General features: G+C 37.9%; 1 protein-coding gene across 1 annotated transcript in view; it reads left to right on the top strand.

Moving 5' to 3' along the window:
* Positions 1-15,044, top strand: part of LOC149798469 (uncharacterized) — an 84,988-nt gene continuing 69,944 nt past the window's right edge. Inside the window, exons 1-2 of the mRNA XM_089960877.1 lie at positions 1-91; positions 9,922-10,146. Coding sequence (XP_089817003.1) covers positions 1-91; positions 9,922-10,146 — 316 coding nt within the window. The remainder of the gene's footprint in view (positions 92-9,921; positions 10,147-15,044) is intronic.

The raw sequence follows: 15,044 nt of genomic DNA, 5'->3' as shown, positions 1-15,044 counted from the left end.
ATGGGCTTACTGTCAGCTATATTTCGAGCCAGCGATGATGTTGACCAGACCAGAACGTACCTTCAAGATATGGCAGACATTGATTTTAGAGGTATTAACCTAACTGTCAAGGTTATTAATACCGATAAATCTGAGTGCCGCAATAAAACTGTCTCGGTTAATGTTATGGGTTTAAAACATTATCTGTCTGCTATATATTAGCGACATAAGAGCAGTCTAACCACATGCTATCAATATATTGCTGCTTGCAGAGGTTCCCAAGATGGTGAAACGGTCGCTGTAACAGCAGAAAAGAGTCACTACGTTTGGATACGACACCTAAGCGGACTGGCATGGGAGCAGTGTAAAGCCCAAACCATGAAGCACCACTGATACAACGTTAAAGACAACAAACATCAGTTTATTGTGTTGCAGCTCAGGCGATATTGCATAGGAGCTACTAAGTTTGGGCTTATCTCCTTGCTCGCAATCCAGCCGACCGTCAACATTTTACATAATTAGTAGACCCAATATTAGCAGGAATGACGTTTTGATTAATTAGCATGTCTTGTGTCCAAACGGACAACGCTGTGATACTATCTCTATTTCCTGCTGTTAGAAATCGAAATTCCCTAGGGTCTGACGGTTCCATTTTCAATAAGGGTTTGTCAATATTCATATATCAATTCTCAAGGCTGCCGAAAACCTCATGGTAAAGGTGTGTGGGGTGTGATGGTGTAGAAAAAGGTATCCTTATATAAAGGAGAAGAAGATCAAACGATAAGCATTATTCCAAAAGTGGTTTCTTATTTTTGTTACTGTACCAGGTCAGCTTAAATCGCAGCGCTTGGTGACTCAGGTCACTTCCATAGGTTGTGCTTCTACAGACAATATCTTTTTTTTCTCTTCAATTTCCTTCACTTGTGCTGAGACGGTTGGAAGAGTCACAACTACGCGTCACACCAGCTTGTAGATTGTCATTCCTGAAGTAAGGTATTGGGGGTTCAATATCGCTCCGTAGTTGAAATAAAGACGAGAGCAGATGCTCGTAAAGAGGTGTTTGAATGATCTGGTAAAGTTTAGGAATGTTTGCAAGTTGATTGTCGTTTTCTATCAGCTAATGGCTGACCGCCATGATGCATAGCCCATGCAAATACATTCCCAGAGACTCTGCCGTCCAAACTCCTAAAGACATGGGTCTTATAAAGTTCTCATTTCTCATAGCTCATCGCTATTAGGCAGTCAAAGGTAAATGGCGGTGAAGGTATTTGTTTGCTATTCCAGAATCTGCAAACACTGAGAGATGGTCATTCAGTTACGCTAAACTTTTCTTGTGCTTCTCGCTGCTTTCGTCTACTGTGTTAATAACCGTTCACTCTGAACTTAAATGCGCACCCACGTTTGAACTGCAATCTTCCTCTTACATTTAGTATGCACATCCGTTTCAAGAGCTCCGCAATATTCTTGTTCAACGTCTTTTACAAAGTTGGGTTGTTTTAACAATGGCAGCTGTCAAAGTACTTGTAAGGTTTTGGATGATATGGTTATATATGCGCCTAACACTCTACAGCTGCCTATGTCCCCAGGATTCAAATGTCCCTGGTAAGGTATTCTGTATGAAGTCTCTCATAAAACTATGTAAACTTAATATCAATCCTGACAGATATGAAGGCAATATGTTCTTGTGTTTCGTTATGGCATACAGAGTTTCCCGAGAGTGTTTTATTTACATCCAGAGATAATTAATTCGTTTCGCCCAGTGCTGCACGACCAAATTGCTGGCAGTGAGAAAATCAATTAACGTAAGCTCTTTGGCCGTGAATTTCTTTATAACCAGGATACTTATAGACTGAAATCTGATTGTAGAATCACAATATTAGAGTATTGTCACGAAGGTTATACTTCATTAGAGAAATATTCAGATGTTGACATGGTTGTGTACAATAAAGATGTAAGTCAGTATCACTATGAGAGTGAAACTGAATAATTCACATATATTCTGCATGCGTATGGAACATTATTAATAGTTTTATACTTTGATCTCCCTTGGTGACAGTATCATACCATGTTAATAGTTTAGTATGGGTCTTATACTTTGATACTCGTATTGATAAATAAAACATTTTTCATAGTTCTGCTTAAATTCTATTCATTGATCATCCATAGTAATAGATCCATTGAACAATATGACATTTTGCATAGGTTCCATACGTTGATTCTTGTTTTATTACTGGTTTAAGTTACATGTTCTGATTAAGAATGATATCATTTCTTTTTATCAGTTATTAAACTCGGTGGGTACTAGTCTGTTAAATCTGTTGCTGGAGTAAATGCGCGTGAGGTTGGCTCAATATTTATTCACCGTTGTTAGAAATAATACCGTAAGAGGCAAGTGACATAACCACTATAGTACATGTGCATTAAGAACTATATGCTGAGAGAAAGAGCTGTGAAATATTTTCATATTGAAGAGGTTGTTAGTGGCTGATTATATGCATCATGAGCATTAGTATAACTCTTGACTCACAAAGTATATTGTATACAGGTTCGATAATGATGCGCACAAATATAATAATTTTTATAAACAAACACAAAGGATATTGACAAGTTGGTGAATCTCGCAGTAATCTTAGAATGGAACGAAATAAACTTGGGCAGATTTTTGTGGCAAACAGAATTAAAAATAAACTGTGGAATATCGTGCGTGAAAGAGTATACCCTCAAAGGAAACATAACTCGCCCACTGTGGCAGACGTGTTTGATGAGGTCAGTAACGAAGATGTTTCAGAGCAGGGAAATTAGATGCTTCGGGGTCATAAATATAAAAATTACATCCCAACACAATTTACTTTACAGAGCACATTACCGCGCTGCAAAAGAGAGAATGCGCATTTATATGAATATTTTTAGACGCTATCTTCGGGGGAAAATGGATGAAATTCATGATGGGAAGTTAAACATTATTAGGTACGTGTAATGGTCTCTCAAGACATATATCTTGCTAGTGTTCTCGATGATGCCTGCTTTACACTTGTTGAGGAAGATCCGTGTTGGAAAAATATTTTACTCAACATCTCTGAAGGGTTTCGCTGTGGTTGCCGTGAGAAAGTTGTGGTCAATTATTTCGCAAGGATCGATTTACAGCTTTGAGTTTGCAATGAAGAGTACGAGTGGGAATGCTGAAAACAGAAAATGTTGCAGTGTTTTGTCAATTACATGATCAATTAGATGAATGATCGGGCGTATGTAAATAGGACGCTCCATGTCAGTGGTACGCAGCAGATGCAAATCAAACAACCTTGGAAAATACGAATCATGTAGCAGAACATGTAATTGCGAGCAAAGTGGAGCACACAAGCCAATAATACGTGAATGAATGGCAGCGAGACCCTGAATGAAATGTGGTATTGGAGTCAAATCACACAACCAAATTTACTAGCCTTGTAGATCTGTTCGTCAGTATCATAAATTACGCAGACAAAAATCAAAACCACAAACGCCTGTGGCTGTCCAAGTAAAAACACAGATACCACAACAACAAATAAATAGATGAAATAATCGCCAGGACTAGAGCGAAATCAGTTTGTAATGCTGAAGAATAATATCAAAAAGTCATCGAAAAATTTCCCAGTTAGATAGATGCTTAGATGTCCCATTATTATAAGAATGATTACAGAAACACAGCTAAGACAGCTTGCACGATAGCATGGTATATACATACCAAGTCGTATGAAAAAAGCAGACATACTTGAATTATGGAGACCATTCTTTGAACGGAATCCACAACTATTACCGTCGATATCTCTGCGACAGTAGACTCGTATGAACAAAAACGTCGTTGTTCTAAGGAAGAATAAAATCGTCTTCTCGCCTCTGCTATCGCTACTTACGCGGATGAGTACCCTCACGTAGAAACACAACAATCACAAGTGCTAGAGTTTAGATTTCAGAAACGTAGTGGCGAGCAGGAAAATCACGTTGCAATTATTCCGTGGTATTATTAAACTTTGGTCACGCAGGAGTCAAAACAGACATTGTCCTCAGCTCTTATCTGTTCATGCCGCATAATATTGAAAGGATCGATTCGAAACTACTACTCCGTGGATTAACAGTGGTACCCGCGTGATTCAGAACCGCAAAGACAGCAGCACTATCAGCGATGAAATTGACAGAGGCATTGAAAAGATTCTCGAAACGCTGGAGAAATACACCAAAGCTGAATAGGGATGGACTCTCTAAAGATGTTATCAAGTCGAGGTCTATCTCTCGCCGTATCATCTGTTTCGGGGATCCATTTAAGCATCAAAAGCAAAATGGGTCTCACCCATGACAGTGATCAATATGAAGAATTTTGCTAATCGTTGTCCATGGAGCAATCTTGTCGGTGCTATGTCTGATCAGTGACAATCAATACATGAATCGAAAATATCGGCAACACTTGGGTACACTCAACATTGGTGATATCGATTTTCCTGTGCAAGTGACCAAAGCCACGCTGAAGAAATTTGAAACATGTATCCCAGGTATCACTGTTAATGCGTTTGCTTGTGATAAAGGATTTTATCCACTGGCACTATCTCCTAATGGACAGAACTATTGTCCTATCGAGTATTTTGGCGAGATTGTGTGGTGGCTGGACCACAAACGCACCGCTAGGTCTATCTACGTCGCCTGGAGCACAAATGCTCGAAACGCTTGTCTTTGGGGATATTCCATTTCCAGTACGTCCCCAGGATTAGCTTAAGATGCACCCGTGTTCAGTTATATGACCTGTTTACATGTGTACAATGAAACTTCGATGCGTGTATGTTTTTTTGTTGGGACAGCCAGCACAGCCGGCTAGATGCCAACCAAATCTTTCGTATACATCTCCCGTTTCAAAATTGGATGCGATTGTGTTGGAGATTTTTCATTTTGGCTATGTTCAAAGGTAGGAAGGTACAGGAAGATACGTGGTTGTCCACGCTGTCAGTGTTATCTAGAATTGTCCATGATGCGTCGGAGTCTCTAGGCTCTCCTTGCTTTCGAAAATCTATTTTCTCTAAACTTTGACCAGTGCAGGTATTTACAGAGTACTAGTCAAGTCTTGTGTGTAGTCGATCGAGTACAAAGCAAATCCGCTTGCAAGCAAGTACTGGTCGAATTCGAAAAGTTTGGCCTGCAACAAATCTATTCGAATATGGGACACATCGCATTTGGCTACAAATAGTGCAACGACTCTATTGTTGATGTTTTCTCTGAGCGCAAGTAATGGAAGGCCTGTGATTGTTACTACTATGAGAACGTGTATTCGTCAAAGCGGATTTCGAATACAACAAACCTCGTCAGTAATAGCATTTCATTGGGGTTATCTACGACACCATATCACTCGGATAACCATACCAACCAGCCTGTTATCTTCACATTGCAGTTGCCAGTGAGCAGATACACATTGATAAACCCTGCAAGTACGCTGGTTGTGACGCTTGCTGGCATTCATGCTAGCGTGTTGCTGATGACCACGCCACTTCTGGATATAAATATATTAAGGACAACTAACATTGTCTTGCCCTACATTGCCGTTGTTCCAATATGCCACAGCGGTCTGCTAGAGCTGAATGAATGCGTATCAGTTAGAACCGTCAATAAATTTAAGTTTCATATTTCGCTCCATATGCTACGTTAGATGTCATCCGTAAACGTATTTTAAAATGAACTTAACATTTCTCGAAACATACATGGAATTTAAACAGTTAATAAGTTCACCAACGATTATAAAACAATTATAATTATGATAATATTATATAAACATCTCAAAATAAACACACTTTGGTTTAGTACCATCAACTCTTGAATATTGCGTACGCTATATTGAAAGAACGGTGAGAAGACTAATCTTTTCGAAGACAGCTTCAATGCATAGATATTGTCTTTTCATGCTTGTAAAAGAAATAAATACTGCATGTAATACTGAACAAAATTCCCCTTCAATATGGCAATTCTTCGAAATGTATTTTTAAGAGCTTTATGCTGATAGAAAAGGCTGTTAAATATGTTCATATTGTGGAGATTGTTAGTGGCTGATTATATGCATCATGATAATTAGTAAAACTCTTGATACACAAAGTATAACGAAATAACATTTTCGATGGTTACAGGGGGGTGTACTACTTCCAAAACAATGAGATTTCTTATTCGCGAATGATAAATTGAGATCGTCGTATCATTTGAATACGTTATACAGGTTCGATAGGGATGCGCAAAAATATAATAATTTTCATAAACAAACACAAAGGACATTGACAAGTAGGCGCAACTTGCAATTATCTTAGAATGGAACGAAATAAACTTGGGCAGAAGTTTCTGGCAAAGAGAACATAAATACACTGCGGAATATTGTGCAAGAAAGAGTACACCCTCAAAGGAAACATGACAATTCGCCCACTGTGACTGATGTTTTTGGTGAGGTCAGTAACGAATATGTTTCAGAGCAGGGCAATTAGATGCTTTGGGGCCATAAATATAAAAATTACATACCAAAACAATTTACTTTACAGAGCACATTAGCGTGCTCCAAAAGAGAGAATGCACAAGCAGAGGAATAATTCCAGAGGTGAAATGGATGAAATTCACTATGGGAAGTTAAGTTATTAGGTACCTGTAATGGTCGCTCAAGAAATATATCTTGCTAGTGTTGTCGATGATGCCTGCTTTGCACTTGTTTAGACAGATCCGTGTTCGAGAAATGTTTTACTTAACATTGCAGAAGGTTTTCCCATTCGTTACTCTGAGAAAGGCGTGGCCAATTATTTCACAAGGATTGATTTACAGCTTTGAGTTTGCTATGAAGAGTACAAGTGGTAATGTTGTTAACATAAAATGTTTCAGTGCTTTGTCAATTAGATTAATGTTCCGGCGTATGTAAATAGGACGCTGAATGACATTGGTACGCAACAGATTCAAATCAAACAACCTTGGAAAATACGAATCATGTGGGATAACATGTAATTGCTAGTAATGTGGAGCAAACACACATATAATACGCGAAGGCTTAAGACCCTGAATGAAATGTGATATTGGAGCCAAATCACACTACCAAATTTGCTAGCCTTACGCAGAGAAAAATCAAAATCACAAGCGCCTGTGGCTGTCCAAGTAAAAACACAGATACCACAACAAGAAATAAATAAATGAAATAATCGCGAGGATTAGAGCAATTACAGTTTGTGGTCCTGAAAAACAAGATATAAAAAAGTCATCGAAAACATTTCCCAACTAGAAAGATGCTTAGATGTCCCTTTGTTATAAGCATGTCTACAGTACCACAGCTACGACAGCTTGCACGATAGCATGGCATATACATACCAAGTCGTATGAAAAAGCCGACATACTTGAATTATTGAGACCCATCTTTGAACAGAATCCACAACTATTACCATCGGTATCTTTGCGATTGTAGACTCGTATAAACAAAAACGCATTTGTTATAAGGAAGAATATAAACGTCCTCTCGGCTTTGCTATCGCTACTTAAGTGGATGAGTATCCTCACGTAAAAACACAATAATCAAAAGTGCTAGAGGTTAGATTGCAGAAACGTAGTGGCGAGCAGGAAAATCACGTGACAATTGTATCACTCAAGATGCTAAAAAACCGCTGATACATTTGATTCCTGGGAGTGAAGTGGTATTATCAAACTTTGGTCACGCAGGAGTCAAACAGACATTGTCCTCACCTCTTATCTGTTTATGCCGCATAGTAGATTAACAGTGGTGCCCGCGTGATCCAGAACCGCAAAAGGATCAGCACCATCAGCGATGAGATTGACCGAGGCACTGAAAATATAATCGAAATGGTGGAGAAATACACCAAAGCTGAATAGGGATGGTCTCTCTAAATATGTTATCAAGTCGAGGTCTATCTCTCGCTGTATCAGTATCACATGTTTCGTGGATCCAGTTAAGCATCATTAGCAAAATGGGTCCCACCACGGACAGTGATCAATATGAAGAATTTGGCTAATCGTTTTTCAATGATCAATCTTGTCGGTGCTATGCCTGGTCAGTGACAATCAAGACATGAAACAAAAATATCGGCAACACTTGGGTACACTCAACATTAGTGATATCGAGTTTCCTGTGCTCGTGACCATAGCCACTCTGAAGAAATTTTGAACACTTATCCCAAACATCACTGTTAATGCGTTCGTTTATGAAAAAGGATTGTATCCACTGGCACTATCCCCCAACTGACAGAGCTGTTGTCCTATCGAGCATTTTGGCGAGATTGTGTAGTGGCTGGACCACAAACGCACCGCTAGGTCTATCTACGTCACCTGGAGCACAAATGCTCGAAACGCTTGTGTTTTGCAGATATTCCATTTATAGTACGTTTCCAGGAATAGTTTGGGAAGTATCCGTGTTCAGTTATATGAACTTCGATGCGTGTATGTTTTTTGTCGGGACAGTCTGCACAGTCGGCTAGATGCCAACCAAAATTATCGTATACCTCTCCCGTGTCAAACTGGATCCGATTGTGTTGGAGATTTCGCATTTTGTTATGCTCGAAGTTAGAAAGGTACATGATTGTCCATGCTGTCAGTGTTGTCTAGAATTGTCCCTGGTGCGTCGAAGCCTCTAGGCTCTCCTTGCTTTCGAAAATCTATTTCCTTTAACCTTTGCACCAGTACGGGTATTTCCAGAGTACAAGTCAAGTCTTGTGTGTAGTCGATCGAGTACAAAGCAAATCCGCTTGCAAGCAAGTACTGGTCGCATTCAAAACGTTTGGCCTGCAACAAATCTATTGGAATCTGGGACCACATCGTATTTGGCTACAAATAGTGCAACGGCTCAATTGTTGATGGTTTCGCTGAGCGCAAGTAATGGAAGGCCTGCGATTTTTACTACAATGAGAAGGTATATTTGTCAAAGCGGATTTGAATACAACAAACCTCGTAAGTAATAGCCTTTCCTTGGGGTATTGTCCAAACCGATATCACTCGGATCACTATACCAAACAGCTTGTAATCTTCACCTTGTAATTGCCAGTGAGCAGATACACATTAATAAACGCTGCAAGCACGCTGTTGCTGACTATTGGCTGGCATTCATGCTAGCGTGTTGGTGACGACCGTGCTACTTCTGGATATAAATATATTAAGGAAAACTAGCATTTTCTTGCCCTATATTGCCGTTTTTCCACTATGCCAATGCGGTCAGCTAGAGCTGAATGAATGCGTATCAGTTAGACCCGTCAGTCAATTAAAGTTTCATATTTCGCTCCTTAGTCTCAGTTAGAAGTCTGCTTTAAACATATTCTGAAATGAAGAAAACATTTCTTGAAACATATATGGAATTTACACAGTTAATACTCTCATCAACGATCATTAAACAATTATAATTATATATATATATATATATATATATATATATATATATATATATATATATATATATATATATATATATATATGTCATGGTTTATTCTTAGATACTGGAAAATCTAAATTTACAACTGATTTCAGGATCAAATCTTCCGACTAAAGCGCAACATCACGATACCATGGAATCGAGCGGTTTAGGTGTTTTATAGTATCTGCATCGGAACCCAACAAAAACAATTGATTTCTGGATTTTATTACATGGTTCTCACAATTTACTGCGAATGAGATCATCAGCCACGACTTGAATATTGCGATCGTTAAATTGAAAGAACGGCGAGAAGACTAATCTTTTCAAAGACAGTTTCAATACTTAAGATATTGTCTTTACATGTTTAGAAAGAAATACATATTGCATGTAATACTGAATAAAGTTCCCCTTCAATTTGGCAATTCTCTGAAATGTATTTATATTCTTTTTACTTTATTATTATTATTATTATTATTATTATTATTATTATTATTATTATTATTATTATTATTAATTTAATTATAATACTATTATTGTTATCATTATTATTATAGGAAGAAATTTGGCGTATGGAAAACCTGCCATTCAGTCGTCTCTTGAGCATGTTTACTATGCTGGTAACGCTATAGATGGTCTAACATATCATGACGCGTCGTGGTTGACATGTACTCATACAATGTGGTCCACCAATCCATGGTGGCTACTGGATCTTCAGGCTTCAGTCATGATACAGTGGTTTAAAATTTTCAACAGACCGGACAATAATCAAGACTCCAGTTGTAAGTAGAATGTGTCATATATTGTTTATTCATGCAGAACAGTACGACAAAGTAAAACATTTCACTTCATAAAAAACGTACGTGATATCGATGTCAAGCATTAAATTTAAGGTCTTCACTTTTGAGGGTTTCGACCACACATTCAGCTAATAAAAGATATTTTCATTCATATACATACAACGGCGATAACGTTACTAAATATCAATTACAGTAAAGTGATGGTTTTATTATTTTAATTTGTAGAAGATAGTAAGGTCTAATACAATCAATAAACACCATCATCTAAAACAATATATGTAATGCAATCAATAAACACCATTATCTAAAGCAATATATGTAATAAAATCAATAAAAACCATGATCTAAAGCAATGTATGTAATACAATCAATAAACACCATCATCTGAGGCAATATATGCAATGCAATCAATATAAACCATCATCTAAAGAAATATATATATAATACAATCAATAAAAATCATCATCTAAAGCAATATATGTAATACAATCAATAATCATCTAAAGCAAAGCATGTAAAGATTCCATGACAAATATAATAATGCTTCCGCGTTCTTCTTAGTAAACATATGATGGTTTGTTCCTAAATAACGCATAAAAGTCCCATAACTAGATATACAGTTCACAATTTTCATACATCATGTTGTAATTATAGGTTACTGCATTTGTATGGGAAAGTATGAACGAGTTTTTTTGATGGAATACTACATGACCTTGGGAGTCCAGTATATCCATCCGACAAAACGAGTTCATATTTTCCCATAGAAATGCAGTAACCTTTTCATTATATGCTCATTGTTTTAATTCTACCTAAGGTTTAATTATATAAACAAAACACAGTAAAGAAACAACGTAAATGAATGTATGCCGTATTTCGAACTAAATACACAAGCGCATATTCGTCATTACAAAACAACAACATTATTACTGCGCACATAACTCCACCCATATAAATTTGAACTTAGTCGCAAGCTCGATATAACTCTCGAAAAAATGACGTGTCTAGTAAATTTGAAATTTGGAGTCATATTGTGAATGAATATGCATTGAAACAACTTTTCCATTTGATCTGAAATGAATAGAGTTTAGTATTTTTTTCGATTCTGCGAAATTTCGTGATTATGGACTGGACTTGTATGTGAAAATTCCACATGAAATATATGGGATTGAAGAAGCTAGGGAGACATCTGCAAATGTGTTTCTGTTTTTGTCATTGAATGTTTGTAATCATAATGTGGGAAAATATGAAGTCTTTCAATTGCAATTATCCAAAACACGCTATGGAATTTAATGCTTATTTAACTTTGAGTGCAGTAAGGAGGATGTAATTGCACTTACCATCGAAATTACAGTACAATTTCGAAATTTAATTCGGATTTGCAGAACTAAGAAAGTACATTTTGAGGAAATTCAGGATGTAAAACTATAAGTATATTTGTTTTTGCCATTTTTATCACCAGCTAACGAAGACAGTATATGACTTATCACTTGTACATTATTTGTAAGGACCTGTTATTGCGTCTGTTGTATACTGTAGCTAGCCTAAATCCGAAACACTGCATCAACGCGGAATGTGCCAAAGCAGCTGGTATGTGGCAGTCCACGAAACATCTGTTTTCGTTCATTTAGAAACAAATTTAAACAACCACAACGTAATGCGCCTCTTACGCGAGTGTACATGATTTGTTTACAAATCAAAAGTGCTGACGTCTGCGTCCATTGTCTGTTTAAAATAGAAAGTAGCTTCTTTATGCACGTGAATGCTATATGTGTATTGGCACACTGGTTAAGTATTGGGTAACACTGCACGATTCTGACAATGAAAGGTTAGTAATATTCGTAGTGTTTGACCTCAATACTCGCTACCTTGGTAAGTATGGTAAACTATGTGTAATGTTTACAGTCTCAACAGGATATATAGTATCAAATAGTTTAAAGGGTCAAAATAGTTTATAGAGTCAAATGGAAAGGGTAATGGTAAAATGGTTCCAAGGTTTGATCTGAAAACAGAGATAAACAAGGAAACACCTATACAAGACATCTACATCATTGTGCTGGCAAGGACGAAATGTACTTTTGCAATGAATTGGAGGGGTCCTAAAATGGACCACTGGAATTTGTTAACCAAAGAGATTTAACAAATGTTTCATCTTATTGATCTTCTTCTCCTCAAACTGCGTCTGCCCTCAGGGTCTTATATCAACATCCACTTCAGAAAGTCTTGTCTCTCCACGTATATTCTTATCTTCCAAATAACTGTATTGGTGATTCTTGTAATAACATTCAAGAAATTAGGGTATAGGATCCAAAGTGTGTCCACATCTTCGTGTGAGAAAATGTGCAACCAAGCACTACGAAACTGGTGTTCATCATCCAATGGCGGACCGAAGCGAATTTACATGTTTCACCAATCCAAAATCACGTTTCGAAATTCAGTCAGAGTACGGTGCCTGTCTTTCAATCAGAAGAGAGCGCCGCGTGACATGACTTGCATTATATAGATGCTCCAGAGTTCGTGCGCAGTGGCGGGTTAGGGAGCCGACTGCAGTGGAGACAAGGAGAGTAGTTAAAGGGGGCACTTTACGGACAATGGGAATTAGCATTAAAAACACCCCTGGGTCAGATTACGGACAATGGAAATTTAACATGGCGAAAAATCGTGGGTCAGATTACGGACAAGGGGAATTAACATGGCAAAAAATCGTGGGTCACTTTACGGACAAGGGGAATTTAACATGGCGATAAATCGTGGGTCACTCTACGGACAAGGGGAATTTAACATGGGATTTTTTTTATAAAAATTTTTTTAAAAAAAGGGGTAGGCAATTTAAAGACTATCTCTTTTCGAGAAATATGGGGGCCCTGAAAAGGGCCTTTGGGTTTTCTTCTTATTCTAATTTCTTCTTTTCCTCCACCAAGTTCTTATTTTATCTCCTACACTCTTCTTCTCTTTCTTTTTTTTCTTCTCCTCCTCTTCTTTCTTCTTCTCTTCCTCCTCTTCTTTCTTCCTCTTTTCATTTTCTTCTTCTTTTTCAATTTTTTCGTTCCAATTGCGTATTCTTATTCTTTCCTCTTCATCCTCCTTCTCCTCCTTGATCTCTTTCATGACACCACTAATCTTGTCCTTTGCTTTCCTTAAGTTATTAATTTCCATCTTCACACGATGGGGACTATAGGAATAATGGTCTTCAACCAGTCTTAATAGCATCTGTTCCATTATTCCTAAGTTGTCTAAAACGTCTTGCAAGGTTTGTATTTTGTCCATTTGGTTTGACGCCATCTTCTTTTTATTCTTTGCAGAATGGTTTGAACGACGAATACTGTGGGTTATTATAGTGAAAGCGCGGACGTGATGGAAAACATCCCCTAAAAACATAAAATTAATCTTACCTAGATCATGACCCATCAACGCGCGTACGTGAAGGAAAACATCCCCCTACTTTTTCATTTTATATAATATAACCCCAACTATACCCTTCACATACTCTAAGAAACCCATAATCTACTATCCACACCAACCTGCTTTATCACTTACAAACACAAACACACAATCAGACAAACACATACCCTCACATTTTTATAAAAAAGAGTTAGTGTTTATATTCACACTACTCTACCTACATACATTGGCAAATTGATCGTTATTTCTTTTCTAGAGTATTGGGTAGCCCTGAAAAGGGCTGTTTTGTTTGGAACTTCATGGACACCTGGTTAATGGTGGCACCTTCCAGGCCTGGCGCCACATACGCATCTTATCCCCCAGTTACTTTTTACCTTTTGGGGGGAGAGAGCAGAGGCAGGATATGTCGCTTCAGAATCCCAATTTTCGCTCTCTGGGATTTTGAAATTTCTTCTCTCCTTTTCCTCCTCCTCTTCTTTGTATCTTCTCTCCTCCTCTTTGTATCTTCTTTCCTCTTCTTCTTTATATCTTCTCTCCTCCTCTTCTTTGTTTCTTCTTTCCTCCTCTCTTATCCTTCCCTCCTCGACAATGGCTTCCGCGGCCAGTTCATTTAATATGCGCCTGGCATATTCCAGATGCACATGAAGCTCCAACAGTTTCTCAAGTCTCGTGTTCATTTTTTGGTGTTGATCAATCAACAAGGGTAGCTGGACTGCCGAACGACTTTCAATTTATAGTGAAAGCGCGGACGTGAAGGAAAACATCCCCTAAAAACATAAAATTCATCTTACCTAGATCATGACCAAAAAACAACAACAACGCGCGGACCTAAAAGAAACACTCACTCACTTTTTATTCTACCCATCACCAAATATACACCTCAAGCAGCCCAAAAAAAACAAACATCATTTTAATCTACTATCCACACCAACCTACTTTATCACTTACAAACACAATCACACAAACACATACCCTCACATTTTTTAAGAAAGAGTTAGTGTTTATTTTCACACTACTCTACCTACACACATTGGCAAATTAATAGTTATTTCTTTTCTAGAGTATTGGGTAGCCCTGAAAAGGGCTGTTTTTTTGTTTTGCTATGGCATTCTTTTTTTAGTTTCTAAGAATGCGATGTCCTCTGAGGATAGACTTTCTGGCGATAGGTCTGCTTCTTCGGAAAGAGAAGAAGAATTCTTTGGTGTCGATACGACAATCGACAAAGCCTCTGTCAGCTTCAGGTTGCTGCTGCTGCTGTTGCTGTTGTTGCTGCTGTTGCTGCTGTCTCTGAAGTCTGTACTTCTCTGTCCATTCTTCTTTCTCCCTGTTCATTTCTTCTCTGAAGAGCTCTTCTATCAGGTCTTCAGTGATTTTTAACATTCTCACATTCTCTATTTCTTCTGGTTTCGGTATCAGACTGTGTCTGACCCTATGCAGATTCACGTAGGCTTCGTTGAGCTTAGCTAGTTTGGAGCACATCT

The sequence above is a fragment of the Sinohyriopsis cumingii genome, chromosome 6, assembly GCF_028554795.1.
Source record: "Sinohyriopsis cumingii isolate HCF-2022 chromosome 6, ASM2855479v2, whole genome shotgun sequence".
Lineage (NCBI taxonomy): Eukaryota > Metazoa > Mollusca > Bivalvia > Unionida > Unionidae > Sinohyriopsis > Sinohyriopsis cumingii.
The sequence above is the reverse complement of the archived record's forward strand: the minus strand, read 5'-3'. Positions and strand labels throughout refer to the sequence as shown.